Below are 26,692 nucleotides of genomic sequence, written 5' to 3'. Positions count from 1 at the left end.
TTGAAGATTGAAGAATGACAGTGGTGTGAGAGATTTCTCTTCCTGTTTGTGAGCAGCACTTTGTGGAAGCAGGAGAGAAAAGCGGCCAGAAAAGCAGCTTGAAAGCGAAAGTGTGACAGTTGCGAGCAGAAAGGCGTGATTGTTAGAGCGAAAGTGTGGATTACAGCTTTTGAAAGTGAAACCCCTGGGGAGAGAGGAAGAACTTCGGAAACCAGGAGATTGGAGACTTGAATTTGTGAGTGATTTGGTATTTGGGACTAACTTTTTTACAATATTTGAAAAGAAGGAGGTGACAAGAGGAGGAAGAACTGTGGCACTGAAAGTGACTTATTAACTCTCTGAGAGCTCAATAGGATTATTGGCTTTATTTAATACTGTTGGGAAGACAGATTGTTAAGCAATCAAGAAGAGATGACTATTGGATTTTGGAGGGAATAAAAAGTGAAGGAGATTTGTACATTGAACTCAAAACCGGGAAAGGGAAAGAAGGAAAAGGAGGAAGGAGGAAGACACCAACGGAAGGCTGGGAAGGATTGACTCCTTATTGTGATTAGTCAGCACATTATACCACTCGCTCCCCGGAGTGCTGGGAAGAAACTCAAAACTTAAACCTTTAGCTTGAAGATTGACTACAAAGTTTATTTATTTATTTTCTTATCATATTCCTATATTTGTTGGGATTTCTATTTGGTAATACTTTAATATTACTATTTGGGCACTATTTTTACAATTTGAACCTCTAGCCCCTTGCTTATTGACTTCCTGAAATTAAGGTAAACTTTTCTCTCTTCTCTTTCCCCATTTTTTCAGCCTTTCTCCTTCCTATCTTAACCCCTTAAAAAGTCTGATAAATTTACCTACTCAAAGGGGAAAAAAAAGGTATATTGTCCTTATAGATTTCAGTGACAATTGATTTGATTGTCTTAAATAGTAACAACAAAGAGTGAAAAATAGTGTTGATTTAGATTACTTAGAATGCTTAAGATTAATTCTTAAAGTAGTAATTGGGTTGGATTTGATGTATTATTGGTGATTAATATTGATATTCAGTATATAAATTAATTATAAAGATTATTATATATTATTAGATAACCTTTTATAATATAGGTGTACAGACTGCCTATCTATATATTTGATTGAAGTATTAGAATGGAATTTTTATTTTAGGAGTTAAACACTGAATGGTGATCTGGGACAATATATCCAATATAGTGCAACAGCAAAAACAAATATTAAGAGAGATGACCTCCACGACAACTATGGCTTTGAAATCGGGAAGGAAGACCACCCCAACCCTAACGACTACTTTAACTTCTGCTTCACCAACAATCCAAAAAACCATTGAAGAATCTCTAATAGGGGAAAAACAGTCTAATGTCTCTAACGTTAATATACAAGTTACCCTACTGTCCTTGCAAGAAGCAATGTCTAAGATGCAAGAAATAATGATTAAGAATCATAACGAAACCAGAGCAGACATTAGCGAATTAAAAGATGAGATGGGAAAGCTTAAAGTGGAAATGAAAGCAGATTTACTTAAGGTGGAGAATAAGATAGGGTCCTTGCAACAGGCTATGGAGAAAAACGAAGTTAAGATAAGAGAAATAGAGAGTAGGACAGAACGGATGGAGACAAATTTTGAAAGGATAGAGGAGGAATTTAGAAATGTAACTAGAGAAACCGAAGACTCCCTGGTCCACCTCGAAATGGATAAAGCAGCGGCATATTTAAGGTTTCAAAATGTGGGAGAAGCGAAAAATGAAGAACTAGAAAAATTAATGGCAGAACTACTGGCTGAATGGTTAGGAGAAAAAAAAGACGATCTAATCAAATAATTTGACGAGGTGTATAGGGTCAGCATAAGTTATGCTAGACGCCATAACTGCCCGAGAGAAATTCATATTCGTTTCACAAGGAGGTGTGTGAGAGACCTAATTCTTAAAATGTCCAGAGAAGAAACAGTAACATATAGAGGTAAAGAGATTACGATCCTAAAACAAATCCCAAGGAAAGTGAGGGTCATAAGACAGGATTATAAATTTCTGGCCAATTATTTAAATAAAAAAGAAATTCCTTTTAAATGGCTAATTCCGGAAGGGATGTTAATAACTTGGAAAGAGAGAAAAATTAAAATAGACTCTATAGAACAAGCCCAAGACTTTCATGATCAGCTAATAGGCACAGATGACCAATACACCAAGGGGGAAACTAAAAGGAAACCACAGGATGATCGTAATTGCCATAGAAACCAAAAAGAAGGACTTCCTCAAAATTTAGGGAACGATAAACCACAACCAGGGAGAGAAGAACCAATCTCACAACAACAGCAAGAAGAAAACTGAATTATCACTAGACAAAAAACTAAACAGACCTAGATAAATGGAGATAGGAAAGAAACTCCTCTCCATTAATATAAATGGTTTAAATTCAACATCTAAAAGGAAAAGGATATTAACTAAATTAATTAGACAAAACGCTGACATAATATGCCTACAAGAAACACACATTAGGAAAAAGGATGAAAGATATTTAATTTGCCCGAAACTTGGAAAACTCTTTACAGCACCAGCAGACAGACATAAAAAGAAAGGAATTGCAATATTTGTGAAAGATGATGTAAAAGCAGAACCAATCTGGTCGGATCCGGAAGGAAGAACTCTGGTTATACAAATTTGGATTAATCATATTACATTTTTATTGGTAGCAATCTACGCGCCAAATGAAGAACAGGGGAAATTTTTTAAAGATCTTCATCAGAAAATAATAGGCTTCGAAAAAAGGAATATTTGCATGATAGGCGACTTCAACTCCATTGCTGATCATCAAAAAGACCATAGTAATGTGAATAAGAACAAGAAAGGGAGAAGAGAATTTTCTATGCCCTGTAAGGACATGATGAAAGAATTAAACTTAATAGACTTATGGAGAAAACTAAACCCAGAAGAGAAACAGTTCACATATTATTCAAATCCACACAAAATCTGGACCAGAATAGATATGGCCTGGATGGATGGGGAATTGGCCAATGAAATAAAAGAAATTAAAATCCTACCAAATGAATGGGCAGACCATAACCCAATACAATTAATTTGGAGAGATAGGAGAAAAACAAAGAAAAGATGGACACTAAATACGCAGTTAATAAACGAAGAAGAGTACATTAATAAGCTGAAAGAGGAATTAAATTATTTTCTAAAAGAAAATAATAATGAAGCAACCACGAAACAAAATATTTGGGATACAATGAAGGCAATTATAAGAGGAACAACAATCTCTTATAACGCCATGAGAAATAAAAGAATACATGCCCAACAAAATAAATTCCAACAACAAATTAAAGAATTAGAAATACAACTACAAAAATCCTCTAAAAACCAGAGAACACAAAATCAGTTAATAACAATTAAACATAAATTGAACTTACTTGAACAAGATAAAATAGAAATTAACTTGAAAAGGTCCAAACAAAATTATTTTGAGCATGCAAATAAACCAGGAAGATGGTTATCCCATAAACTTAAAAAAGTGAAAGAAAAGAGATTGATACACCAACTAATGGATGAGAAAGACGTCTTACAACATGAGATAGAGAAGAAAAAAGATATCATTTATAACTATTTTCAAAGATTATATAAAAAGGAGGAAGTTAATGAAGATAAAATAAGAACTTATTTAGAGGAGACAAATGACAAGGTAATTGGAGAGGAATGGATAGAATTATTGAATAAAGATATTACATGGTCTGAATTGAAGTCAGCAACGGAGAATCAAAGTAATAACAAATCTCCAGGACCAGATGGGATTCCGGCAGAACTATATAAAGCAATAATGGAACTAGTAGGACCACTGATGCTGGAAGTGTTTAATGAGGTACTTCTGGCAGCCAAGATGCCGGACTCGTGGAGGGGGGCGCTGATTTCGCTAATCCCGAAGGAGGATGCAGATCATAGATACATTAACAACTATAGACCGATTTCACTTTTAAATGCCGATTATAAATTATTTACTTCTATTATAGCTAATAGAGTAAAACAAGCTTTAAATCCACATATCCACAAAGATCAAAATGGATTTCTTCCGTCCCAACAAATAAAGAACAATTTAAGAACCGTTATCGATGTCCTAGAATATTATGAAGCCCACCCGGAGAAACAATCCGCACTCATGTTTTTAGATGCTGAGAAAGCATTTGACAACTTAAATTGGCACTTTTTAATTCAAAAAATTTACAATATGAGTCTTGGCACCAAATTTTAAAACCTTATAACAACAATTTACAATACACAACAGGCTAATATACTAATCAATGGCGAACAAACAGGTCCAATAAATATAGAAAAAGGTGTCAGACAGGGCTGCCCTCTCTCACCTCTTCTTTTCATTTTTGCCCTAGAATCACTTTTAACACGGGTTAGACAAAATTCTGAAATTAGAGGAGTGAGGGTCAAATCAGAAAAATATAAACTACAAGCGTTTGCTGACGATATGGTTTTCTTTTTGGAGGAACCCATGGAAAAAGGATATAATCTAATAAAAGAATTAGAACGATTTGGTGCAGTGGCAGGATTAAAAATTAATAGAAAAAAGACGAAATTAATGACCAAAAACTTAACAGAAAACCAGAAGGAAGAATTAGAAGCAATGATGGGGATACAGGTAACAAAAAGGGTCAAATATCTAGGAATATGGTTAACACCACAAGGTAAATCACTCAAAGAGAACAATTATGATAAACTACTTCAACAAACAAAGAAAGATTTAGAATCCTGGAATAAGCTGCAGCTCTCCTTATTGGGCAGGATTGCCTCGATTAAAATGAACATATTACCAAAATTTCTTTATTTATTCCAGACAATTCCAATTAAGTTGCCAAAAATATTTTTCGAAGAACTAAATAAGATTACACTTAAATTTATTTGGCAGGGGAAAAAACCCAGGATCAATGTAAAGGCCTTACAAGATGCGAAAAGTAGAGGGGGTCTAGCTCTTCCAAATTGGGAATTATATTATTCGGCAGCTATCCTATTATGGTTAAAAGACTGGGTGAACTTACTTAATAAAAGAATTTTAGCATTAGAAGGGCATGACCTCCAGAGAGGGTGGCATGCCTTCTTATGGGAAGTGGGGAAACCCAAGCAGTCTTACTTTCATAGACACCTCATTAGGGACTCATTATTAATTAATTGGAAAAAAATATGCAAAAAACACTATCTAAAAATTCCGATCTGGCTATCAACAATGGAGGCAATGGTACACCCCAATAATTTGGACATAACAAAAATGATTAAATATAAAGATTTATTAGATCTGCAAGGAAAATTAAAAACTCGACAAGAATTACAGGAACAGGGATTTAAAATTGATCAGTGGTTATATATACAAATCCATAGCAGATACAAACAAGATATAAAAGACGTTGGAATTTATAACAAACTGCAGTATTTAGATAAAATTTTATTAGGATCAAACAAAAAGAACATATCCAAATTCTATAAATACTTACTGGAAGTAGAATTAGAACAAGAGATAGTCAAAGGGAACATGATAGCCTGGAGCAGGAATGTCGGAAGAAGTATTACATTATCAGAATGGGAAAAGATTTGGAACAGAAATATTAAGATTACAAAATCGGCAGCATATAAAGAAAATGCATATAAAATGTTTTATAGATGGCACTTGCCCCCTTCGAGGTTGGCGAAAATGAACCCAAACACGAGTCCAAAATGCTGGAAATGTAAAAGCATAGAAGGAACCTACTTTCATATGTGGTGGTCTTGCAAAGAAACCTAGAAATATTGGCAAAAAATCAGAAAATGGTTGGAGGAGATAACCAAAGAACAAATCGAATACAAAGCAGAGTTCTTCCTACTAGGGATCTCCGATAAACATTTACCCAAAAAGATGAAATATGTAACAATTCATATCCTAACTGCGGCCAGATTAGCGTTCGCCCAGGGTTGGAAATCACCCTATACACCTACAGAACAAATGGTCATCCAGAAAATATGTGATTGTGCAGAAATGGATAAATTAACTATAGCATTGAAAAACAAAGAGCCTTCAACATTTTACGATAATTGGAACTCTTGGTATAACTGGTTACTCCAGAGATAAACTGCTTAATGGACAATGGGTAATTTAAGCATAGATATCAATAAGATGTGTGTACTCAAATTAAGGTAGGAGAATTGGATCTTGCAGAATGTCAAAAAGGATATTGTCTGTTTTTAAATGTATCCTTTTCTTTTTTTTCTTTCTCTTTCTTTGTTTCTTTCTTTCTTTTATATCACTTCTTCTCTTCTCTTTCTGGTTTGTAAGACCGAGTGTTTTTTGTTTTTATTTTTTTCCCTTATGTGTATGTAATGTCGATATGTTTTTTAATTGTAAATTTAATAAAATTTATTTATAAAAAAAAGAAAAGAGAATAGAGAAAACTGATGAAAAAGTGGAGAATATTCAACAAATGATGGTGAAGTGTGATGAGAGATTCCAAAAAATTGAAGAAGAAGATAAACAAAGAGACAAAAAGATTGGAGACATTGATACCAAATTAACAGTGGTTGAACAAGATAAAAGTGGGATGTTGAAATGGGAGATGGACAGATCAGAATTTTATCTCAGATTTCAAAACATAGAGGGGAAAAAAATGACAAAATCCAGCTGAGATAATGATAGAAATATTGGCCCAAGCTTTGGAAATAACAGAAGAGAAGATGATGGATGGAGTAGATGAAGTATATCGAGTTTTTACAAGATATGCGATGAGAAATAACCTACCAAGAGAAGTTCATATTAGATTTACAAAAAAAGCCATTAAAACACAAATATTGCAAGTGGCAAGAGAGAAAACGCTGAAATACAAGGGCAAGGAGATTGTGGTCTTCAAACAAATACCCAGAAAAGTGAGAGAGATAAGAAGAGAATACCGATTCTTAACTAAAATGTTACTGAAAAAAGAGGTGAATTATAGATGGCTAATTCCAGAAGGATTAATGTTTACATGGCAAGAACAGAGACACAGAATTGATTCAATTGAGAAAGCAGAATTATTCTACACAGAATTTTTTGGAAGGAGAGAGGAAGAGGCAGAAAAAGAGGTCAAATTAATTGAATTCCAAGAGGACCAAATGGAGACTGAAAAAGAAGAAGGAGCAGTAGGTGGACAGGTGGAAACTAAAGAACAACGTGAACCAAGATCTACGAGAGCTACCAAACCTAACTACAAAGTATAATCATGGAAGAGAAAAAACTGATTACAATGAATATAAATGGACTTAATTCGCTTGCTAAAAGAAGGAAAATTTTTCACAAATTAGGGAAATTAAAATTTGATATAATTTGTCTACAAGAAGTGCATATTAAAAAGCAATATGAACAATTGTTGCCAAAATTAGGGAAAATTTTCCCAAAATTAGGGAAAATATTTACTTCTTTGACTCAATGTAAGAAAAGAGGAGTGGTTTTATATATTAAAGAGACCATCTCAGCAAAATTGATTCATACTGATGAAGATGGAAGAGTATTAATGGTGGAAATAATGGTCAATAATATGAAAACACTCCTGATTGCAATTTATGCTCCGAATGATAAACAAGAAGAATTCTATAAAAAATTGCATATGAAAATAATTGGACTGGACTATGTTAATATAGTTATGATGGGAGATTTCAATGGAATTGTAGACAACAAATTGGATTATACAGCAACAACAACAAAGCAAAATAGAAAGACTCTCCCTAAATCCTTTTTTAAAATGACAGATGAAATAAACTTAAAAGATATATGGAGAGAAAGAAATGCTAAAACCAAACAATACACTTTTTACTCAAATAGACATTTATCATGGTTCAGAATAGATATGATTTGGATTTCAACAGAACTAATATCTAATATTCAAGAAACAAATATTGAAACAAATACTTGGGCAGACCACAATCCAGTGACAATTAAATGGAAAGGATAAAAAAGAAGATCGAGATGGACGTTAAATAATACTATTTTAAGGGAAAAGGACTTCACACAGTGTGTGGAGAAAGAATTGGTCTTTTTCTTTAGAGAAAATAAAAAAGAAGATACTTCAATTCAGAATGTATGGGACCCAATGAAGGCATATGCTAGAGGCCTGATAATAGACTATACAAGGAAAAAGAACATCAGGAAAAGGCAAGCCACTAAAGCTTTAGAAGACGAGCATAAAAGACTTGAAAAAGAGCTACAGAAAACGCCACAGAAAAAAGACATTAAACTAAAATTGGACATAATTAAACACAAAATGGATCAAATAGAGAAAGAAGAATTAGCAAAGAAAATTAGAAGTGCTAAACAGAATTACTTTGAAGATGCAAACAAACCAGGTAGATGGTTAGCATACAAATTGAGAAAGGAGAAAGAATCAAGGAAAATATTGCAGTTAATCAAGGTCAAGTTTGCTACGGCAATAAAGAGAAAAAGGAAATTATTCGAGACTTCTACTGGCATCTATATAAGCAAGAGAATATTGATGAGGAAAGAGTCAAACAGTATTTACAGAATGCTAATTTACCTAAGATATCTAAAGAGACTGAAAAAATGTTAGAAAGCAATATAACGATGATGGAGTTAAATGAAGCACTTAAGAAGCAAAATAATGGAAAGGCCCAGATGGACTTCCGGCAGAATTTTATAAAACATTACAAGAATCGCTGAGCCTTCCATTGCTAGAAGTCATGAATCAAGTTATGTCAAAGAAGAAGATACCTAAAACATGGTCAGAAGCCTATATTACACTTATTCCAAAAGAAGAGGCTGATCCACTGCAAATTAAGAATTATAGACCTATTTCTTTACTAAATGCAGATTATAAAATTTTCGCTTCAATATTGGCAGAAAGACTTAAAAAATACTTAAATAACTTTATTCATCCTGATCAAAATGGATTTCTGCCAAAGAGACAAATCAAAGATAATATGAGAGTAATTTTGGACACTTTGGAATATTATGAGGCACACCCTGAAAAGGTAATGGCTTTGATATTTTTAGATGCACAAAAGGCATTTGATAATGTGAATTGGAGATTCATGCTATTATTATTGGAACAGATGGGTTTTGCCAGAAAATTCATTCAAGCAATAGAAGCCATATACCATAACCAAACGGCAAAGGTTATGATAGAGGGAGAATTGACAGATTCCATCAATATAAGAAAAGGTACAAGACAAGGATGCCCACTATCACCCTTGCTATTTGTATTAACTTTGGAAGTGTTAAATAGAAATATCAGAGATGAAAAGAGTATAAAAGGAATGAAAATTAAAAAGGAAGAATTTAAATTGCAAGCCTTTGCAGACGACTTGGCCTTTATTTTAGAAGACCCTTTAGAAACAGCACCAAAATTATTGGAAAAGATAGAGGCATATGGTAAGGTGGCTGGTTTGAAAATAAATAAAGATAAAACAAAGATCTTGACAAAGAATATGCTAGTAAGACAAAAAGAAGAATTGGCAGACCTATTGAAAATTCAAGTCACGAACAAGGTTAAATATTTGGGGATACATTTGACAGCAAGATGTAATACATCAAAAGAGAACAATTACATTAAACTTAAACAGCAGATAGCGTTAGACTTGACAAAATGGGAAAATCTACAATTGTCATTAATAGGGAGAATTTCAACAATCAAGATGAATATTTTACCCAGAATTTTATGCTTGTTTCAAACAATACCAATTAGGCTTGGAAAGGACTACTTTGAAGATTTAAATAAAATTGTGTTGAAATATATATGGCAAGAGGAGAATTTGGTTTGCCTAATTGGGAGTTGTACTATCAAGCTACAAACTTGATGTGGGCTAAGGAATGGATAACATTAAGAAATACTAGATTGTTGACATTAGAAGGACATGATTTGTTGTTGGGCTGCCATGCTTTTTTATGGTATAAGGGAACCAAAACACAGGGCTATTTTAGAAGACATCATATACGGGAGTCTTTGTGGTTAAATTGGGAGAAGATTAAAAAGCAATGCTATTTGAAAATTCCAGTCTGGTTATCGACTATTGAAGCATTTTCCTATCCTATAATATATAAGAAGGAACAAACAGTTAGATATGGGGAAATTTTGAATGAAAAGGGTGAACTTAAATCTATGCAAAAACTAGAGGAACAAGGTATAAAGATGAATTGGTTTTCATATGCGCAAATACACTCAAGGTATGATAAGGATTTTAAAACAGAAGGTTTTTATTATAAATTGACTGACTTAGATAAGATTTTGACAGGTACCTGTGAAAAGATGATTAAAAAACTGTATGGATATCTATTAGAAATTAAACTAGAAGAAGAACAAGTTAAAGAAACTATGATTGCTTGGGGGAAGAATTTTGGATATGGGATTGATTTAGAGAAATGGCAAAAACTGTGGTCTCAAAATTATAAAATGACAATGTCAACAGCATTTAAAGAAAATTTATATAAGATGTTTTACAGGTGGCTTTTTCCCCCGACAAGAATAGCAAGAATATTCAAGAATAAATCCGAAAAATGTTGGAAATGTCATCAGATACCTGGCTCATACTACCATATGTGGTGGACTTGTGCGGATGCGAGAAAATACTGGACTAAAATCCACACGTGGTTGGAAAAAATGACAAAAAAACACAAAGATTTGAAACCAGAGATATTTTTATTGGGAATTCTACCTGATACATACAGTAAAGATTGAAAATATTTGATTGTAAATGTATTAACTGTGGCTAGGATTGTATTTGCTAAAAATTGGAAAAATGAGAAAATACCATTGCAGGAGGAAACCATTAAAAAAATATTGGAATGTGCTGAAATGAGTAGATTGACATTTGAAATTAGAGAACAAGAGGATAAACAATTTTACAAAATTTGGGACCTTTTCTATCAATGGTTAGACAATAAAATATAATATTAAAATATGTATAATTTTAGAAAACAATGAATATATAAAGATGTATTTCTTTTCTTTTTATTATTATTATATCTATAAAATGTTTCTAGATAGATTTGGGAGGATTATATGAATTGTTATAAAATAAGCTAAGTAAATTACAGTTATCTCGCAAAGTTTGATTGAACAAAATTATAGTCAAATGATTTATTAATAATGATATTCAACTTTTGATTGATAATATGAGTTATTATGCAATATAACTGTAATTGAGACTATGAAATGGATGCACATTTTTTTTTTAAACCAACCGACACACTGCTTGTACACTTATGGAAGAAAGTTGGATGTTTTTATGTTTTGTTTGTTTTTGTTTGTCTTTAAAAACCAATAAAATTTACAAAAAAAAAAAAAAAAAGAAGAAGATAGTTCCATCTCCTAGTGGTGAACTGAGGAATCAGGTGTATTTAACTCTGAAACTAAAAGTTTCCCCTTTATTGCTGGACATGCTTTCCAACTCCAATTTGATCAAAATAGAAGAATTTGAATTCCACAATCTAAATTTAATTTTAGGCTTTTCCTCTTGTAATACTTGTAATACTTTCCAATAGTTCCTTTGCCCAAGATCTTGTTAACTGATAAATGAATGTTTGAAATAAATAAATAATTTCTATCAGAGCCATCGAAAATTCCACTGATTTTCTCTAGCTTGTTGCGAAAGGCTGCAGAATGCAGGGACAATGTTTGATCTACTGGGCCATGTTTAAGGAAGCATCTCAGATGAATTGGTATGGGATTTTGCAGGCATTTAATCAGGAACTGAAAAAATTCATATGGGGAATTTTTGTTCTAAGCATCTGTGGACTGAGTCAAAAGCCTCAGAAATTACCTGCCATGATTCGACATTTGAGGTCCTCTTTCCAAGCCTCATGATGCTCAGTCGAACTCTGGATCCATACATTGCATGCAAAGCATGTGCCGGAGCATAAACAGCATTGTAGATATTGTAACTTTCTCCTTTCATGCTCCTTTCAAAAATGTAATTGGGCAGATTCTGCACATTTTCCTTTCCTGTACATTGTTTTTCTCCCTTTGGAGGGATCTTTCCTGATTTATGGATCTTGCAGCCAAAGACATATTCCCACCATGGAAGGAGAAAGACATCTCCTTGCCTTGAGGGTTCAAGGGGTCTAGAGACAGGAGGAAGTGGCTGAATTTTGAGACATCCGTGGAGTGGTCCCTAAAATGCAAGACCCCATATAAAAGTTTTATATATGGCAATGTGTATTCAGATTCCTCCACACCAAGTTTCCAATGGGAAGTGAAGATACAAACTTTTCTAAAGGATAATGTTTTGAATTTTTCAAAAAAATGTACCACCCATATTACAGTGCTAATAACAGTTGAGTCTGCAAACATGATAAACAATTCTGCCTTAGACCAGGTAAGGACATTGAAAATAAACTTGTTCTGAGTGATTTCAAAATTATCCAATTTCAGCATTAGAGTGAAGGCCAGGCAGCATTGGAGTCAGAGTTGAAATGAAACATTCTCCCTTGTCATGTTCAGGGGCCAAAAGCCCAACCCAGTTCCACTGGAAATACAGGAGCAGCTGGACTAAACCCACATACTGAGTATATTCCTTGGGATTAATCTGGAAGAAGGAAGGATAAACTGTTCTCTCTCCCTGAGAAAACTCAAAGCCAACACTGAGCTGTAGAAAAAGAGATTCTTTTTTCAAAGACAAAGTAAAAGCTTTCTGTTGACTTTAGTTGTTACCACTGTGTGGTTGATGGCCCTCACAGTCAGGCTTAATCAGGATTAATCTTCTTCCCTTTTTTGCCATTTTGATTGGTTGAGGTACATCGGAAGAAAAGAGAAGAAACGAACAACCCAATATAGAGAATAAATGGCACTAAAATGATGGTTACCCTTTAATAAAGAATAAAATAAGAATCACAAGCACATTATATCCCCCACCCCAACAAAAAACTACTTTTAGCTTCATCTTTGGATTTTCTGTGTTCTTTTGATCTTTGTCCACTCCATACTGTATCCAAGAAAGTTCTCTTACCTCTGGGACCTTAAAGATGCTGAAGATGGAGGCCATCTGCCTTGAGGACTTGGCACTGAGACCACCAATGATGGAGAGCAGAGTGTCCTGAATATCACATTTGTCACCTGGAACCACTTGGCCTCGTGAGGTGAGCATGGAGAAGATGTTTAAGAAAATATATCTCTCCCTCTGGAAATGGCCATAGATGTGGAAGCCAAGGGTGATGTTGGGGAGCATCATCTTCCTGATGAAGATTTTGAGAATTCCAGCCCATTTTAACAGCTTTCTAATTTATTGAGAAAAGCACAAAATGTGTACTACACCGGGACAGTGCAAATACTAAAAGAAGCATTTCTGAAAAAAGTCCCCGATTTTGAAAAAAAAAAAAAAAATCTGCAAGTTTCCCCTCCAGCTGAAACTTATGTATTATGTAGATGATGAATCAATGTATTAAGGTCTAGGACAGGAGACTTTATAATGGTTCCCAGGGGGAAATTCCCACCAATAATGAGATCACCAGGCCTATAGTTGCTTTTCCTTAAGTGGACATAATCCCTGAACACACAAATGGTTTGGAGCCTCTTTGCTGTAGTTGGAGCCAGGAGCCAGAAGAGCAACAGCATCAACAGTAGCATGACTCCAGCCTGGTCATTCTTATCACCTTCCCTCCTAAAACAAAAGCCAAGGTTTATGCATAAACTGATTTGAAGGTTGCTCCTGAAATCTCACTGGAACTTTAGCAGATCAGACACCACCTGTGCCACCTGAAGCTCCCCAGGACAAATTTATAGCAACCATGCTTCCTCTTTACCTGTGTTTGGGCCATGACCGTAGAGGAAACAAAGGCATATGAGTCTCTTCAAACCCAGGAGGGAGCTCTTTTCAAGACAGACTAAGGTGTCACATTCTGACTGCCAGCTGGTGAACTCAGGTTTATATTTTAAAGTAAGTTTTATCCTAGAAGATCTTTGTGCCTAGAAATCCACAGGGAATACATGAAGAATGCCTGTTGTTCTGATAATTGCAGGGAAAAGCCACTGTCCTATCCCCTTGGCAACAGCTTCTCTTCATGCAACAGAATGGAAAACATGTTTGTGTCTCTTCTTCTAATTCACAGAGCAGATGGAGTCATGGTGGAAGTTGTGTTGTTGACCTGCATGGAAATGACCCCTGCACACAAGATTGATTTTGTCTTATGCCCTAGTTTGGTCAGATAACATGAGTGCTATTTTGCAATGGTAGCACAAGGCAGAAATGGAATTTGAAGAAGAATCTCAGGATATTAACTGCAATTTTTTTTTGTAGGACTTGCAAATTTCTGTTGCTGCAGCTGAAGGGTAGGAATTGTCATCTGGGTGTTTCTTTTGGACTTTTGTGGTGCTGCTCCCCAAATTGCCAGGTCTGAAATTCTTTCCTTGAAGATTCATTCACAGGACCAGTTGGGATCATTTCTATTGTACTTCATCAGTATTCCTAAGAGGTCCTTAAAGAGGGCATGCAAAAATGCAGTAGCGTACCTACTGTTCCTGTCTTACTGTCCCAATTTATCTGTATTTATTTCCTTTGTTCTTGGTTATGTTCACACTTATACTTGTTATCTTCTATATGTTTGACCAATAAATAAATTAATAAACAAACAAACAAACAAACTTTCTTGCTGCATGGCAACCTCCGTGTCTGAGCTTCTGGAGGGCATTTCATAGTTGACTCTGGGGTTCTCCAGACTTATGCTCTTGAGCAATGTCCATTTGCCATCCCTGGGACAGGCCTTAGGGGCATGTCAACATGGCCTCGATCCTTCTTGGCTCAACTCAAAACAGACCACTTCCAATGTGATCTGAGGAGGAGCTAACCTGGTCCCTTTAGTCCTGGCCAGATCATGGCCTGGTGATTTTATGATGCCCCTCAACGCAGGGAGGCCAGTCAACTCTTAATGACTGATGGGGTTCCAAAGGGAACTGGGGATTATACCCCAGGCTCTGCTGCATGGTCCTTCTGAGGCCTCAGCCACTTCCTGGAATAGGAAAGCTACTGAGGCCTTGGATGGGATGCAATCCTCTTGAGCTCTGCTGAAGGAACATGAGGGATGAATCTGACTCAACATGAGCTAAAGCGGGGCTGACAAACTCCATTTCATTGAGGGCCAGATTGTTGTTGCCCACAGGGGAGCCAGGGGGAGCATGGGTGTCTGGGTGAGCATGGCCAGGGTGGATGTGGTCCCTCATGTTGTGGATGGGACCCGCTGATCCACTGGAGAAGCCTCATTGACCTTCTCAGGCCACACAGGGTGTCAACGGACTCCAAAGCCCAACCCCACTTCCCTGAGGGGATGCCTGGGTCCACTTGCCTCCTCTTCCTCCTCCTGGCTGCTGCTGCTGGGTAACTCTCCTTGCCCAGTCTGGGCATCCTGGTTTGGGGGGAGGGTTGGGGGACAGCAGGGCTCCTGCTGGAGGGGCTGCTACTGTTGGTGCCCCTGCTTGAAGATGAGGCAGGAGGTGAGGTGGGGGTGGCCTGGCTGTGGGGTTCCAAGATATGATGGTGAAGGGCATGTGGGTCAGCTCTGGGGCTGGGCTCAGGCGAGGCAGAGTAGGGATGGGAGTCCGGGCTGCTTCCTGGGGATGGGTCACCCTGCCTTTCCCATAAAGTGGGGCCATTGCGGTTGGGGCAGTGGGTGGGAGGCTCATCCCATGTGTCTGATGGAGCTGGAGGAAGAGGTTTGGACAGCACTGGCTGAGCCCTGTGGTGGCAGCAACAGTAACAAGTGGAAGCAGATGCATGAAGGGTGGCATGAAATTTGGCCTGCAAGGGGCCACACAGCCATTTGCCCTGTGACAGCTGAGATGGCCATGGGCAAGAAAAAGCAGATGGTGAGACAGAGTGGGCAGGTGAGTGGGCGGCCATCCGGTGCATTCAGCAGGCCTGATCACCTGCCTCACTCCCATGCCTCTATCTCTGCCTGCTGCTTGGAGGGCTGACCTGGCAGTCCCAGTGCTTGGACCCACCTGCACAGCATGGGCTGCAGAGCCCCAGTGGGGTCCATTGGGTTGCAGCTCCTGCAAGACACCATTGGCTTCCATGCTCTCTCCACCTCCTATGTGTTCACCTCCTATGCGTTCCCATTCATTCCTCTGAGGGAAACTCTGAGCCTCACATTGATGAGGCAGCACTGTAGATCTTGATGGGTGGGAGGATTTAAACATGGCTATTTTTTTAAAAAAGAAATTTTATAAAGCCTCAAGTTTCTATACATACACAAATACATTGTATATGTATAGAAACACTGAAATCGAACCCAATCCTTTAAAAATAAACTAAATAAAATAAGGAACAAAATAAGAAAATTCCCTCCTTGAAATAATAAACAAACTATTTTTTCAGTTTAAGATTTTTTACTAGGTTATAAGATAAAACACTAAAGTAAATAGGAAGACACAGTAGCAGGGGGGAAGGGGGAAAGGAAAGTGAAGAGAAATTGGGGAAAAGAAAAGAAGAAACAATGACTTCCAACTCCCTCTGTTGCAGTAAAAAGAAGCATTAATATTAAACTACAACTATTTGTTTTCTTATAATAATATAAACTAGCCATTTCTAGAAAAACGTCAGCCTAATCGTTAAAACCCAAAATCAACTTTTCATTTTTTCCTCTTTAAGCACAAAGTTCACAAGCAGTCTCCATGTGCAAACCAAGTACTTATATTCTCTGCTTTAACCAAAATGGTCAATTTAGCCATTTCGGCCAACTTCATCAGCTTCTATAGCCATTCATATAATGGGAATCAAAGTGTCCTTCCATTTTTGTGTGTCAACACAAAATAAGATAAAAGTTCCAAATTTTTTGTCCAAGTTTCCAAACCCAAAAGAAAAGTTTCTCGTTTCATTTTTATTTTTGTTTTAAGGATTTTCTGTATTATAATATCTTACTCCAAAATTTCTTTGCTTTATCACATGTCCACCATAAATGGTAAAAAGTTCCTTCTTTCTTTGACACTTCCAAAATTCATTTGAAATACCCTTATACACTCTAGATAATTTATCCAGTGTTAAATACCAGCAATACATTATTTTATAAACTTTTTCTTTTAAATTATAGTTTAGTGTAAATATAAAAGCTTTCAACCACATATTTTTCCATTGTTCAAGCATCACATTATATCGAAAATTCCTTGTTCATTGAATCACACAATGTTTTACATGTTCACTTTCCAAATTCAATTTCAATAACATTTTATAAATCTTAGCAATATTGACCCTGTTCTCCCCAATTTGGGTCTGAGCCTGTTGCTGAAGCCAATGATGGACGCCAGACACAAGGTGCAGGTTTTCTGATTGATTTTTATTGGATTGCTTTTTATTCAAGGAAAAGGGCTCCTGGTCAAAATGCCAAGAGCCAAGAACAAAGGATAGAGTAACTTTTATACATTTTCACTAAAGGAGAAGGTGGGGCAAAGTGAGATAATAAGAAATATCATCTAATAAACATTTTAGTAATAATTCTACAATTTGTTCCATTGGTCTCTAGCTGTCCATGTTCCCAAGTCTTAGCTAATGACTGGCCTAGGAGTTATCTAATACACATTTGATTTGCTGCAGGCCATCTCTATTCCTAACTATTAGCTGAGGTCTGCCAGTTGTCTAACTCATCTTACTTTTTTCATCAGTTCTTGCCAGACAGACTCCACAGTTACAGGGTTCCTGATTTACTTTCACATGTGTGTATGATCTTGCTTTATTTTAGCAGAAAACCCATCATCACTACCATGCAGTAAGATTTCCAAATCATTTTTAGCAAAATCAAACCCACAACTCTTTTTTATCCAATTTAAATCGTTCTTTCAGTTGTTGATATGTAAAGCAATGCCAAGCATAACTGTCTAATTCAAATTCTTCCCTCAACTTTAATGTAACTTCACCAGAGTTGAAAGATAATATGTTACCGTACGTCCATCTGTCTGGCTTCACTACCAATTCTTTTTGTTAAAAAAAAAAGCTTCTTGAGTGGGTGGGGACATCCAAAGAGGCAACTTTGTATAAAACCTTCTTTTATATTTGTTCCAAACTCTTAGTATTGCACTTCTAGCAAAGTGATTATTAAAATCAACCTTAACTATATTCATACCATAAATAACTGTGCCATCCAAACCTTAATTCGTGGTCCTCTAATTCAGGTAGTCTCTTATTCTGGAGGTTCACCCACTCTTTTAACCAGGCCAGACAATATGGCTCAAAATACAATTTCAGGTCTGGTAAACCCACCCCGCTTTTCCTTAGGATCTTGTCCTAGTTTGTATGTAATTCATGGTTTTTTCCTTTGCCATATAAACTTAGAAATATCTGAAATAAGAAACACATCTTTAATAACAAGTTTTCCATACATACAGGGCATGGGACCTTGCTAAGGACACTTCGAAAACATGAAAAACAAAAGACTGATCACAGGAATATTGTAAGCAGTTGCAGAACTTGATAAGGAGTTCTTTTGTGGACAAATTCCTCCTTCACGACATCATTTATTAGAAATATTATCATATTTTAAATATGCCACAAAGATGAATACAAATGAGGCTAATCCTAGCATTAATTAGAAATTCTTGTTTCTTACTATATTTTCTTTACAATTAAGATGGGGCCTCAGTATTATTACATAGCATTTGGGAAGAAAGATACAAACCAAGAGACCAGCCCCAGAGGCCAAGATGGAGAAGATCTCCACTACCACCATGGACTTCCCTTTGGTGCTCACGTAGGTAGGGAGGAAGGTGATCCAAACACTGCAAAAGACCAGCATGCTAAAAGTAATGAACTTGGCCTCATTAAAACTATCAGGCAATTTCCTAGCTAGAAATGCCACTGTGAAACTGACAAGAGCCAAAAGTCCTAGGTAAGAGAGGACACCATAAAACATTACAGTTGAGCCTTGCTTACATTCCAAGATGATCTCTCCAAACAAGGAGTGGAAGTCCAAGTTAAGAAATGGGGGAGAGGTTCCCAGCCAAATGGCACAGAGAAGGGCTTGGACCAGGGGACAGGCTATGATAATGGAGTTGGACAGTGGTTTTCCAAAAAGTTTCCTTGTCTTGTTCCCTGGCTTGGTGGCCATGAAGGCCAGAACCACCATGACAGTCTTTGCCAACACAGAGGAAACTGCAAGAGAAAAGAGAATGGCAAAGGCAGATTGTTGGAAGAGACAGGTGACCTTCCCTGGTTGACCAATGAAGAGGAAGGAGCAGAGGAAGCAGAGCAGAAGGGAGACTAGGAGGGTGTAGCTGAGACCTCGGTTGTTGGCTTTGACAATCGGTGTGTCATGATGTTTATAGAAAATCAGCAGGACTGCAGAAGTGATCCCAGATAGAAAAAGAGCAAGAAAAATTAATATGTATCCCAGGGTGTCTTGGTAAGCAAGGAAGTGGATCTTCCTGGCAATGCATTGGTCCTTGTCCTTGTTGGGAAATTGGTCTTCTGGGCAGGATTCACAATGAACTGCATCTGAAATGAAAATTCTTTGTCTTTTGATATGCATATTTCCTTTCTGCTATTGACTTACCTACAAAGGGATTAAATAAAGAACCCACTGTGCAATTTATGGGGCATCTAAAAGAGCATATCCTTCATTTATGATGATACTGATTAACCAGCGATGAGGATTTGTTCAATTCCAGCTATCCATTCAATGTGCACTTCCATGGGTAATTACTTCCTCTTTTATCTCTCACTTTATATTGGAACCAACAGAAGAATGACAGATCTGTTATCCAGGAATGCTGCTATTTTAATTCTTGGTATAATATCCCTGCCTTAACCTCTCTGCTTTGTACTTCAAATTTGTTCATTCAGACTTTTTTGATCCTCCTCTATCAAAGCGGTATAGGTAGATGGATCTCCTTTTTCTCTGGCAGGTCTATTTCCTCAGAGGTTGATAGAGCTGATGGAAGAAGCATGCACTAAATGATAAAAATTAAACCTTTGGACCACAAACCACACTACCTCAGGAAAACATTGGAAGTTGGTTTTCCCAATTGGATGTTAGAGTGGAAATGTATGTTGGGGATTCACAAATTCTGCCCTCAATCTATCCTAATAGCAATTGCTGAGGATTAGAAAAATGTCCTCTGTGGTAGGGCAGTATGAGTGGATGTCAATCTCATCACAAATGACAACAAGGACAAAAATAGATTGATTTAATGAATGTCTTCCTTTGATTCTGGAGGTTTAAGGTTTAAAGTCTGGTCTACCTGTCTGATTAGAAAAGGTCCCTTCTGGACAAGCGTCACACTGGTAGCAGCAAACTTGCTTGCCCTCAGGAACTCTTCTCCTTTCTCCTGCCTGGCACCTCTTCCTGCCACACCTGGCAAAGGGGATGGTCTGAAAGAGAAATACCAATGAATTATTTAATTGGTTCCCACATTCCTATTTCTATGCTCAGAATCTCTTCTAAACAAATTGTTCACTATTGTCTATCAAAAACCAGGAAAAGCTGCTAGGGGATGCAGGCCAGTGAAACTCCCAATCGACCAACAGATGCTGGAGATTGGAACTGGGGTTTCATCCTGCAAAGGAAGGCTTGTGACTGAACCACAGTGTTTCTAAAAGAAAGAACTATGAGGATGCAACTGAGCAGAAATGGTCCATGGAAATCACTGTTTTTTGCTGTAATTGCATTCTGCGTTTCAAACAGAAATTGTTCCCTTTGTGGAATGACACAAATCAGACCTCAAATGTGTTACATGAACAGCAGATTTGTCACGAAATGACTGCCATGATTTCTGACTCAATTGAGTTAGAAGGATGTTCTGCATTTCAGGAAGAGAATGAATCTTTCCCAGAATTTACAACATTTCCTTGCAGCTCACCTTTGTGGCCCAGACAATTCCATCAGACTTAATGGTGAAATCCTGGCCTGGGGGAGCCTCAGGATTCACTTGCCCAACTTTCATGGGGACAAAAGATTGATTGGGGAGGAAAAGCCAATTGAGAAGGTCATAACGAGCAGATCTCAGTCCATCTTCTGAGAAGGAGACTTCATCTCCAGCACTGTTGTTGAACTGCACATTGCCCAAATAGGGAAGAATCTGAAATAAACGTGATCTTTAGAAATAGGAGTATTTGGTTAGAGCTACGGTTATGGCTTCTATCAGAACATGGTGACAATTTTGAGAAGATGAATTTATTTCTGAAAAGCTAGAGAATTCTCTTGGTGGAGAATTGTGAAATCTGGAGTAACACGAAGTATTTACTCTGAAACTACAAAAAAAAATCTTTATCATTGGTCCTTTGTATCATGGTTTCTTCAAATAAAGCTTTACCAGAATAAGCACATATGAAAAATTTCAGTGCCACATTCCAAAATTAATCATGTGCTTTTCCTCCTGAGATATTTGATTACATGTAGTTTTAAATATTTACTTTATCCCAAGGTCTTATAACTGATAGATTCACTGTAGGAACGATTAAATGATTTGTATGGCAACAAAGTACAATTCCTTTGATTTTTTCTATCTGAGAATCGAACAGAGCACAATGCAGGAACCATGTTTGATGAAATGGAGTCAAGGAAAAGGAAGTGCTTGCCCTGATTTGTCTCTTCACTATTCAGAGAAGGTCAATGTTTATCCAGTAATGCAGAAAAGTCTGATGGGTTTGAGACAAACAACCCATTAAGACTATTTTGAGTCCTTCTTTATGTGCTCAGGTGGCTGCATTCACACAAGCTGAGCAGTGCAATAAGCATAAAGCTGAACAAATGGGGGGAAGGGTCACGTAGGATGTTAAACTATAGAAACATAAACCAGGATTAAAATGAATTGAGTGTCTTTCTCCAAGTTGGATTCAGGTTACATGCTGAGGGAAATGGAGGTTGTTCTGCAAATATGCCAACTAGGATTTCTTCTGACTTCTTGAAGCTTCTTTCTCAAACATAGACAAATTGTTGTTGTGGTCTCAGTTGACTTCTACTCCCTGTCATGGCTACCTCCTCAAACCCAGGAAAACTTTGAAGCCTTTCAGGACTTTATGAAGGTCTTTCTTCTTTTTTCTTATTTTTGTAATAACTTTTATTAATTTTCTATTAATTACATTTCATAGTGCTTAATAAATGAGTTTTCTCGGTATTTGATTTGCTTAATAATGCAGATTCCATTCTTACTTTCCAACCACTGGTAAAATTAGTTCCATGTCTGATCATATTCTGTGTCTTCTTTCTGTTTAATTTTAAATGTAAGTCTATCCATTCCTGCAGAGTCTAGTATCTTCTTAACTATCTCTTCCTTTTGCGGTCTTTCTTCATCTTTCCAATGTTGTACAAAAATAATCCTCACTGCTGTTAAGACATGTGATACTAAATACATACTTTTCTGATCAAATTTTTCTGGTATCATCCCTAATAAAAATAGTTCAGCTATAAAATCTACATGTTTCCCTATTATCTTTTCTAGCCATCTTTGTATTTTTGCCCATAATTTTTTTTTATTTTATCACAAGGCCACCACACATAATAAAATAAGCCCATCTTTTGACTACATTTCCAACATTAGCTAGACATACTTTTAAACATTTTAATGAACCTTCACTTCTCTTTTCCTCTCTCTCTAACCTCTTCCAACAAAACATTATTCTTAACTCATATTTTTCTAATAATTGCTTTTAATATGCATTGATATGATAACATGCGGATATTGAATCAGTAACTGAAGAAATGCCTATGGGAATCTTCCTCTCTGAGAAACCACAGAAATTACCTGCCATGATTGGATATTTGGTGTCCTCTTTCCAAACCTCATCACGGTCGGTCGGGCTCCGGATCCAAACATTGCATGTAATGCATGTGCCACAGCATAAATGGCATTGTAGATATTGTAACTTTCACCTGTCATTCTTGTTTCAAAAATGTAATTGGGCAGATTCTGCACATTCTCCTTTCCTGTACATTGTTTTTCCCCATTTGGAGGGATCTCTCCTGATATATGGATCTTGCAGCCAAAAACCAATTCCCACCATAGAGGGAGAAAGACATCTCCTTGAGGGTTCAAAGGGTCTAAAGACAGAACAAAATGATTGAATTCTGAGACATCCCCGGTGTGGTCTCTGAAATGCAAGGCTCCATGGAAAGCCTTTACCAAGAGCAATATGTCCTCAGATTCCTCCACACTAAGTTTCCAATGGGAGGTTAAGATCCAAACATTCTGAAATGTTCTCTTGGTTGATTTTACATGGAGAAACAAAATTGTCTGTACACTTAAACTACAATCATAGTCTCCAAAAAGAAGAATCACTTCAGTTTTTGACCAAATCTTGAAACTGAGAACTAATTTTTCCATTATAGTCTCAAAATCATGTGATTTCAACCTTTCAGAGAAAGCCAGGCAGATCTCCTTCTCCTGGAGCATTGGGGTCAGAGTTGAGATGAAACGTTCTCCCCTCTCATCTTCAGGGGCCATAAGCCCAACCCAGTTCCACCGGAAATGCAGGAGCAGCTGGACTAAACCCACATATTGAGAAGATACTTTAGGATTAATCCGGAAGAAGGAAGGATAAACTCTTCTCTCTCCTTGAGAGAACTCAAAGCCAACACCAAGCTGGAGAAAATGAAATTATTTTTCAAAAACAAAGTAAAAGTTGACGTTCACTTTAGGGATCACTAGTTACACATTTTAATTGGTTGAGGTATGTTGTTAGACAAGAGAAAAAAAACTAACAATCGGATTCAGAGAATAAATGGCACTAAAATGATGGCCACTTTTTAATAAAGAATTAACTAACAGTCACATGCTCATGATATGCCTCCCCCAAAAAACCCTTCCTCTCTGCTTTTGAGTAACCTTCTGATCTCTGTCTACTCCATACTGTATCCAAGAGAGCTCTCTTACCTGTGAGACCTTAAAGATGCTGAAGATGGAATCCATCTGCCTTGAGGATTTGGCATTGAGGCCACCAATGATGGAGAACAGAGTGCCCTTCCAGCCACACTTGTAACCCGGAACCACTTGGCCTTGTGAGGAGAGCATGGAAAGGCTGTTTAAGGAAATAACTATCTCCCTCTGGCAATGGCCATAGATGTGGAAGCCAAGGGTGATGTTGGGTAGTAGAAGAAAATCGTTATTGACCTGGGAGACAGCAAACCTTAATGCAAGGATCTGCTGGTAGTTACTAGGGATGAGTCTATAGTGCAAAAAATACAGGGAATATTACAGTTAAGGTTGTTTGCTTGTAGAGTTTGCTTCAGTGTTTGGTTTGGTGCAGCAACATCCAAATTGGTTTGGGTTTTTTTTAAGGATCTTTCTCAGCTAAACCTGAATGCTGCCATTCTATAATGGAAGAAGAAGGATGGGGAGAGTTGATGTAACCTGAATATCTTAAGCCTTGTATTGAATCTGTATAACTTGCATACAATATATGACTGCAGCCAGATGTCTGGAACCATGTCACCTCTTGGAGAGATAGCAAGAGGAGAAGTGACCAGAAAAATTCCAGCTCTGAGAGAAACTTCCTGAAAAACTTTTCTAAGATACATTTCCAGAAAAGGGGGAGGGGGATTAACATGTTGTTTCTTTGCTTGATTAAATCCACATACATTTATCTGTTCCTGTATGCCTGGGGGTATCTTAGACTCTGCTTTGGCTAGTATCTGGATTACTCCTTTCAATAAAGAATTCCTTTTGAAGTACCTAGCTTTCAGAAGTTCAGAATTGCGGCTTATTTTAGGAGCTTGCTAGTTTACTGAGAAAAGGAGAAGATGTATATTACACTAAGACAGTGCAGAATACTAGAAGAAGTATTTTTGAAAGAGGTCCAGCTGAAACTTACCCATTATCTAAAAGAAGATTTGATGTATTAAATTCAGGGACAGTAGAATCCAAACTGCCTCCCAATGGCAAATTCCCACCAATAATATGATCACCAGGCCTATAGTAGCATTCCTCTAATGGGATATAATCCCTGAACACACACATGGTTTGTAGCCTCTTTGCTGTAGTTGGAGCCAGGAGCCAGAGGAGCATCAGCTTCAACCATAGCATCATTCCTACCTGATTATTCTTGTCAACTTCCCTCCTAGGACAGAAAAAAGTTTAGGTAGAAACTGATTTGAAGGTTGAACTTGAAATTTCACTAGAGCTTTAGCAGATCAAACACCACCTATACCACCTGGATGGCCACAGAACAAATTTACAGCAAAGATGCTTCCTCTTACCTGTGTTTGAGCTGTGATTATAAAGGAATCAAAGACATGTGAGTCTCTTCAAACTGAGGAGCGAGCTTTTTGCAAGACAGGCTAAGGTGTCATCATCTGCCCCCATCTGGAGAACTCAGACATGTTTTTATAGCTTGGAAGTTTTTGTATCTAGAAATCTACAGGGGATACACTAACAATTACTGTACTTCTGATGATTGCAAGGAAAAGCAAGTTTCTGTCCTTGTAGCAATAGCTTCTCATACACCCAATTGGAAACAAAAACATTCTTGTGTTTCTTGTCATGTCCAGAGCAGATGGAGTCATGCTGAAGTTGTGAATTTGACCTCCATGAACCAATATTTGATGGGCTGTTACAGAGAAAAGTCTGTCAACCTCTTCTCTAAAGCACCTGAAGGCAGGAGGAGAAGTAATGGATTGAACCATATCAAGGAACGATCCAACTAGAACTAAGGAGAAATTTCCCAACAGGACAATAGATAGAATAGATTAGATTAGATTAGATTAGATTAGATTAGATTAGAATAGAATAGAATAGAATAGAATAGAATAGAATAGAATAGAATAGAATAGAATAGAATAGAGGAAGGAGAGGAGAGGAGACAATTTTATTTTTATTTGTTTGTTTGTTTGTTTATTTTTTGTTTATTTGTTTATTTGTTTACTTTTGTCAATTGCTTACAAGATAATAGGTATCAGTAAAAACATAGTTTTGAATACATGAGATAGATACTTATTAGAAAAATAAAAAGAAACAATAGAAAAGGGATGGTAGGCACGTTGGTGCACTTATGCACGCCCCCTACAGGCCTCTTAGGAAAGAGGTGAGGTCAATAGTAGACAGTCTAAAGTTAAATTTTGGGGGGTTTGGGGAAGAAACCACAGAGTCACGTAGAGTATTCCAGACATTGAGCACTCTGTTGCTGAAATCGTATTTCGTGCAATCAAGTTTGGTGTTATTAACCTTGAGTTTGTATCTATTGTTTGCTCTTGTGTTGTTATGGTTGAAGCTGAAGTATTCATTGACAGGTAGGACATTGCAATGTATGATTTTATATACTATACTTAGATAGGACTGAAGGTGGTGTAGTTCGAGATTTTCTAGGTCTAGAATTTGAGTCTGGTGGCATAAGGTATTCTACAACGAGTAGAGGAGTGGAGAACTCTTCTTGTGAAATATTTCTGGACTTTCTCAACTGTGCCAATATCTGATACTTAATGTGGGTTCCAGACTGATGAGCTGTATTCGAGTATTGGTCTAGCAAATGTTTTGTATGCTCTAGTTATTATTGTAATATTACCAGAGAAAAAGCTACGTAAGATTAGGTTAACAACTCTTAACGCCTTTTTGGCTATGTAGTTACAGTGGGCTCTAGCACTTAGATTATTAGAGATGAGAACTCCAAGGTCCTTGACAGAGTTTGAATCATCAACAAGGTCTTGACTATTCATCCTGTATTTTATTTTCTGATTTTTTTTGCCAATATGTAGGACAGAGCATTTATTTGTTGAGATTTGAAGTTGCCATTTGTTTGACCATTCTGATACATAGTCAAGGTCT

General features: G+C 36.9%; 1 protein-coding gene across 1 annotated transcript; it reads right to left on the bottom strand.

The window, feature by feature from the left end:
• Nucleotides 1–18,528: 18,528 nt before the first annotated feature.
• Nucleotides 18,529–24,961, bottom strand: LOC148133606 (vomeronasal type-2 receptor 26-like). Its single transcript, XM_087951758.1, has 6 exons — nucleotides 24,747–24,961; nucleotides 23,810–24,101; nucleotides 22,682–23,518; nucleotides 20,798–21,016; nucleotides 20,180–20,309; nucleotides 18,529–19,433 (listed from the first exon to the last, which is right to left on the bottom strand). The coding sequence occupies exons 1-6, from the start codon at nucleotides 24,959–24,961 to the stop codon at nucleotides 18,529–18,531; spliced, it is 2,598 nt and encodes an 865-aa protein (XP_087807884.1).
• Nucleotides 24,962–26,692: the final 1,731 nt, after the last annotated feature.

Source organism: Notechis scutatus, chromosome 1 (genome assembly GCF_049901735.1).
Source record: "Notechis scutatus isolate UNSWTSFEM ecotype Mainland chromosome 1, rNotScu1.2, whole genome shotgun sequence".
Lineage (NCBI taxonomy): Eukaryota > Metazoa > Chordata > Lepidosauria > Squamata > Elapidae > Notechis > Notechis scutatus.
The sequence above is the reverse complement of the archived record's forward strand: the minus strand, read 5'-3'. Positions and strand labels throughout refer to the sequence as shown.

Bases quoted from the DNA above. Each gene is read 5' to 3' on its own strand.
- LOC148133606 (XM_087951758.1), bottom strand. From the start codon at position 24,961: ATGATGCTATGGTTGAAGCTGATGCTCCTCTGGCTCCTGGCTCCAACT. The intron at 24,102-24,746 runs GTAAGTTTCAGC...TTTGCACTATAG, and splicing joins AATCTTCTTTTAGATAATGG to ACTCATCCCTAGTAACTACC. The intron at 19,434-20,179 runs GTAGACCAGACT...TTTTCATTTCAG, and splicing joins GACCTTTTCTAATCAGACAG to ATGCAGTTCATTGTGAATCC.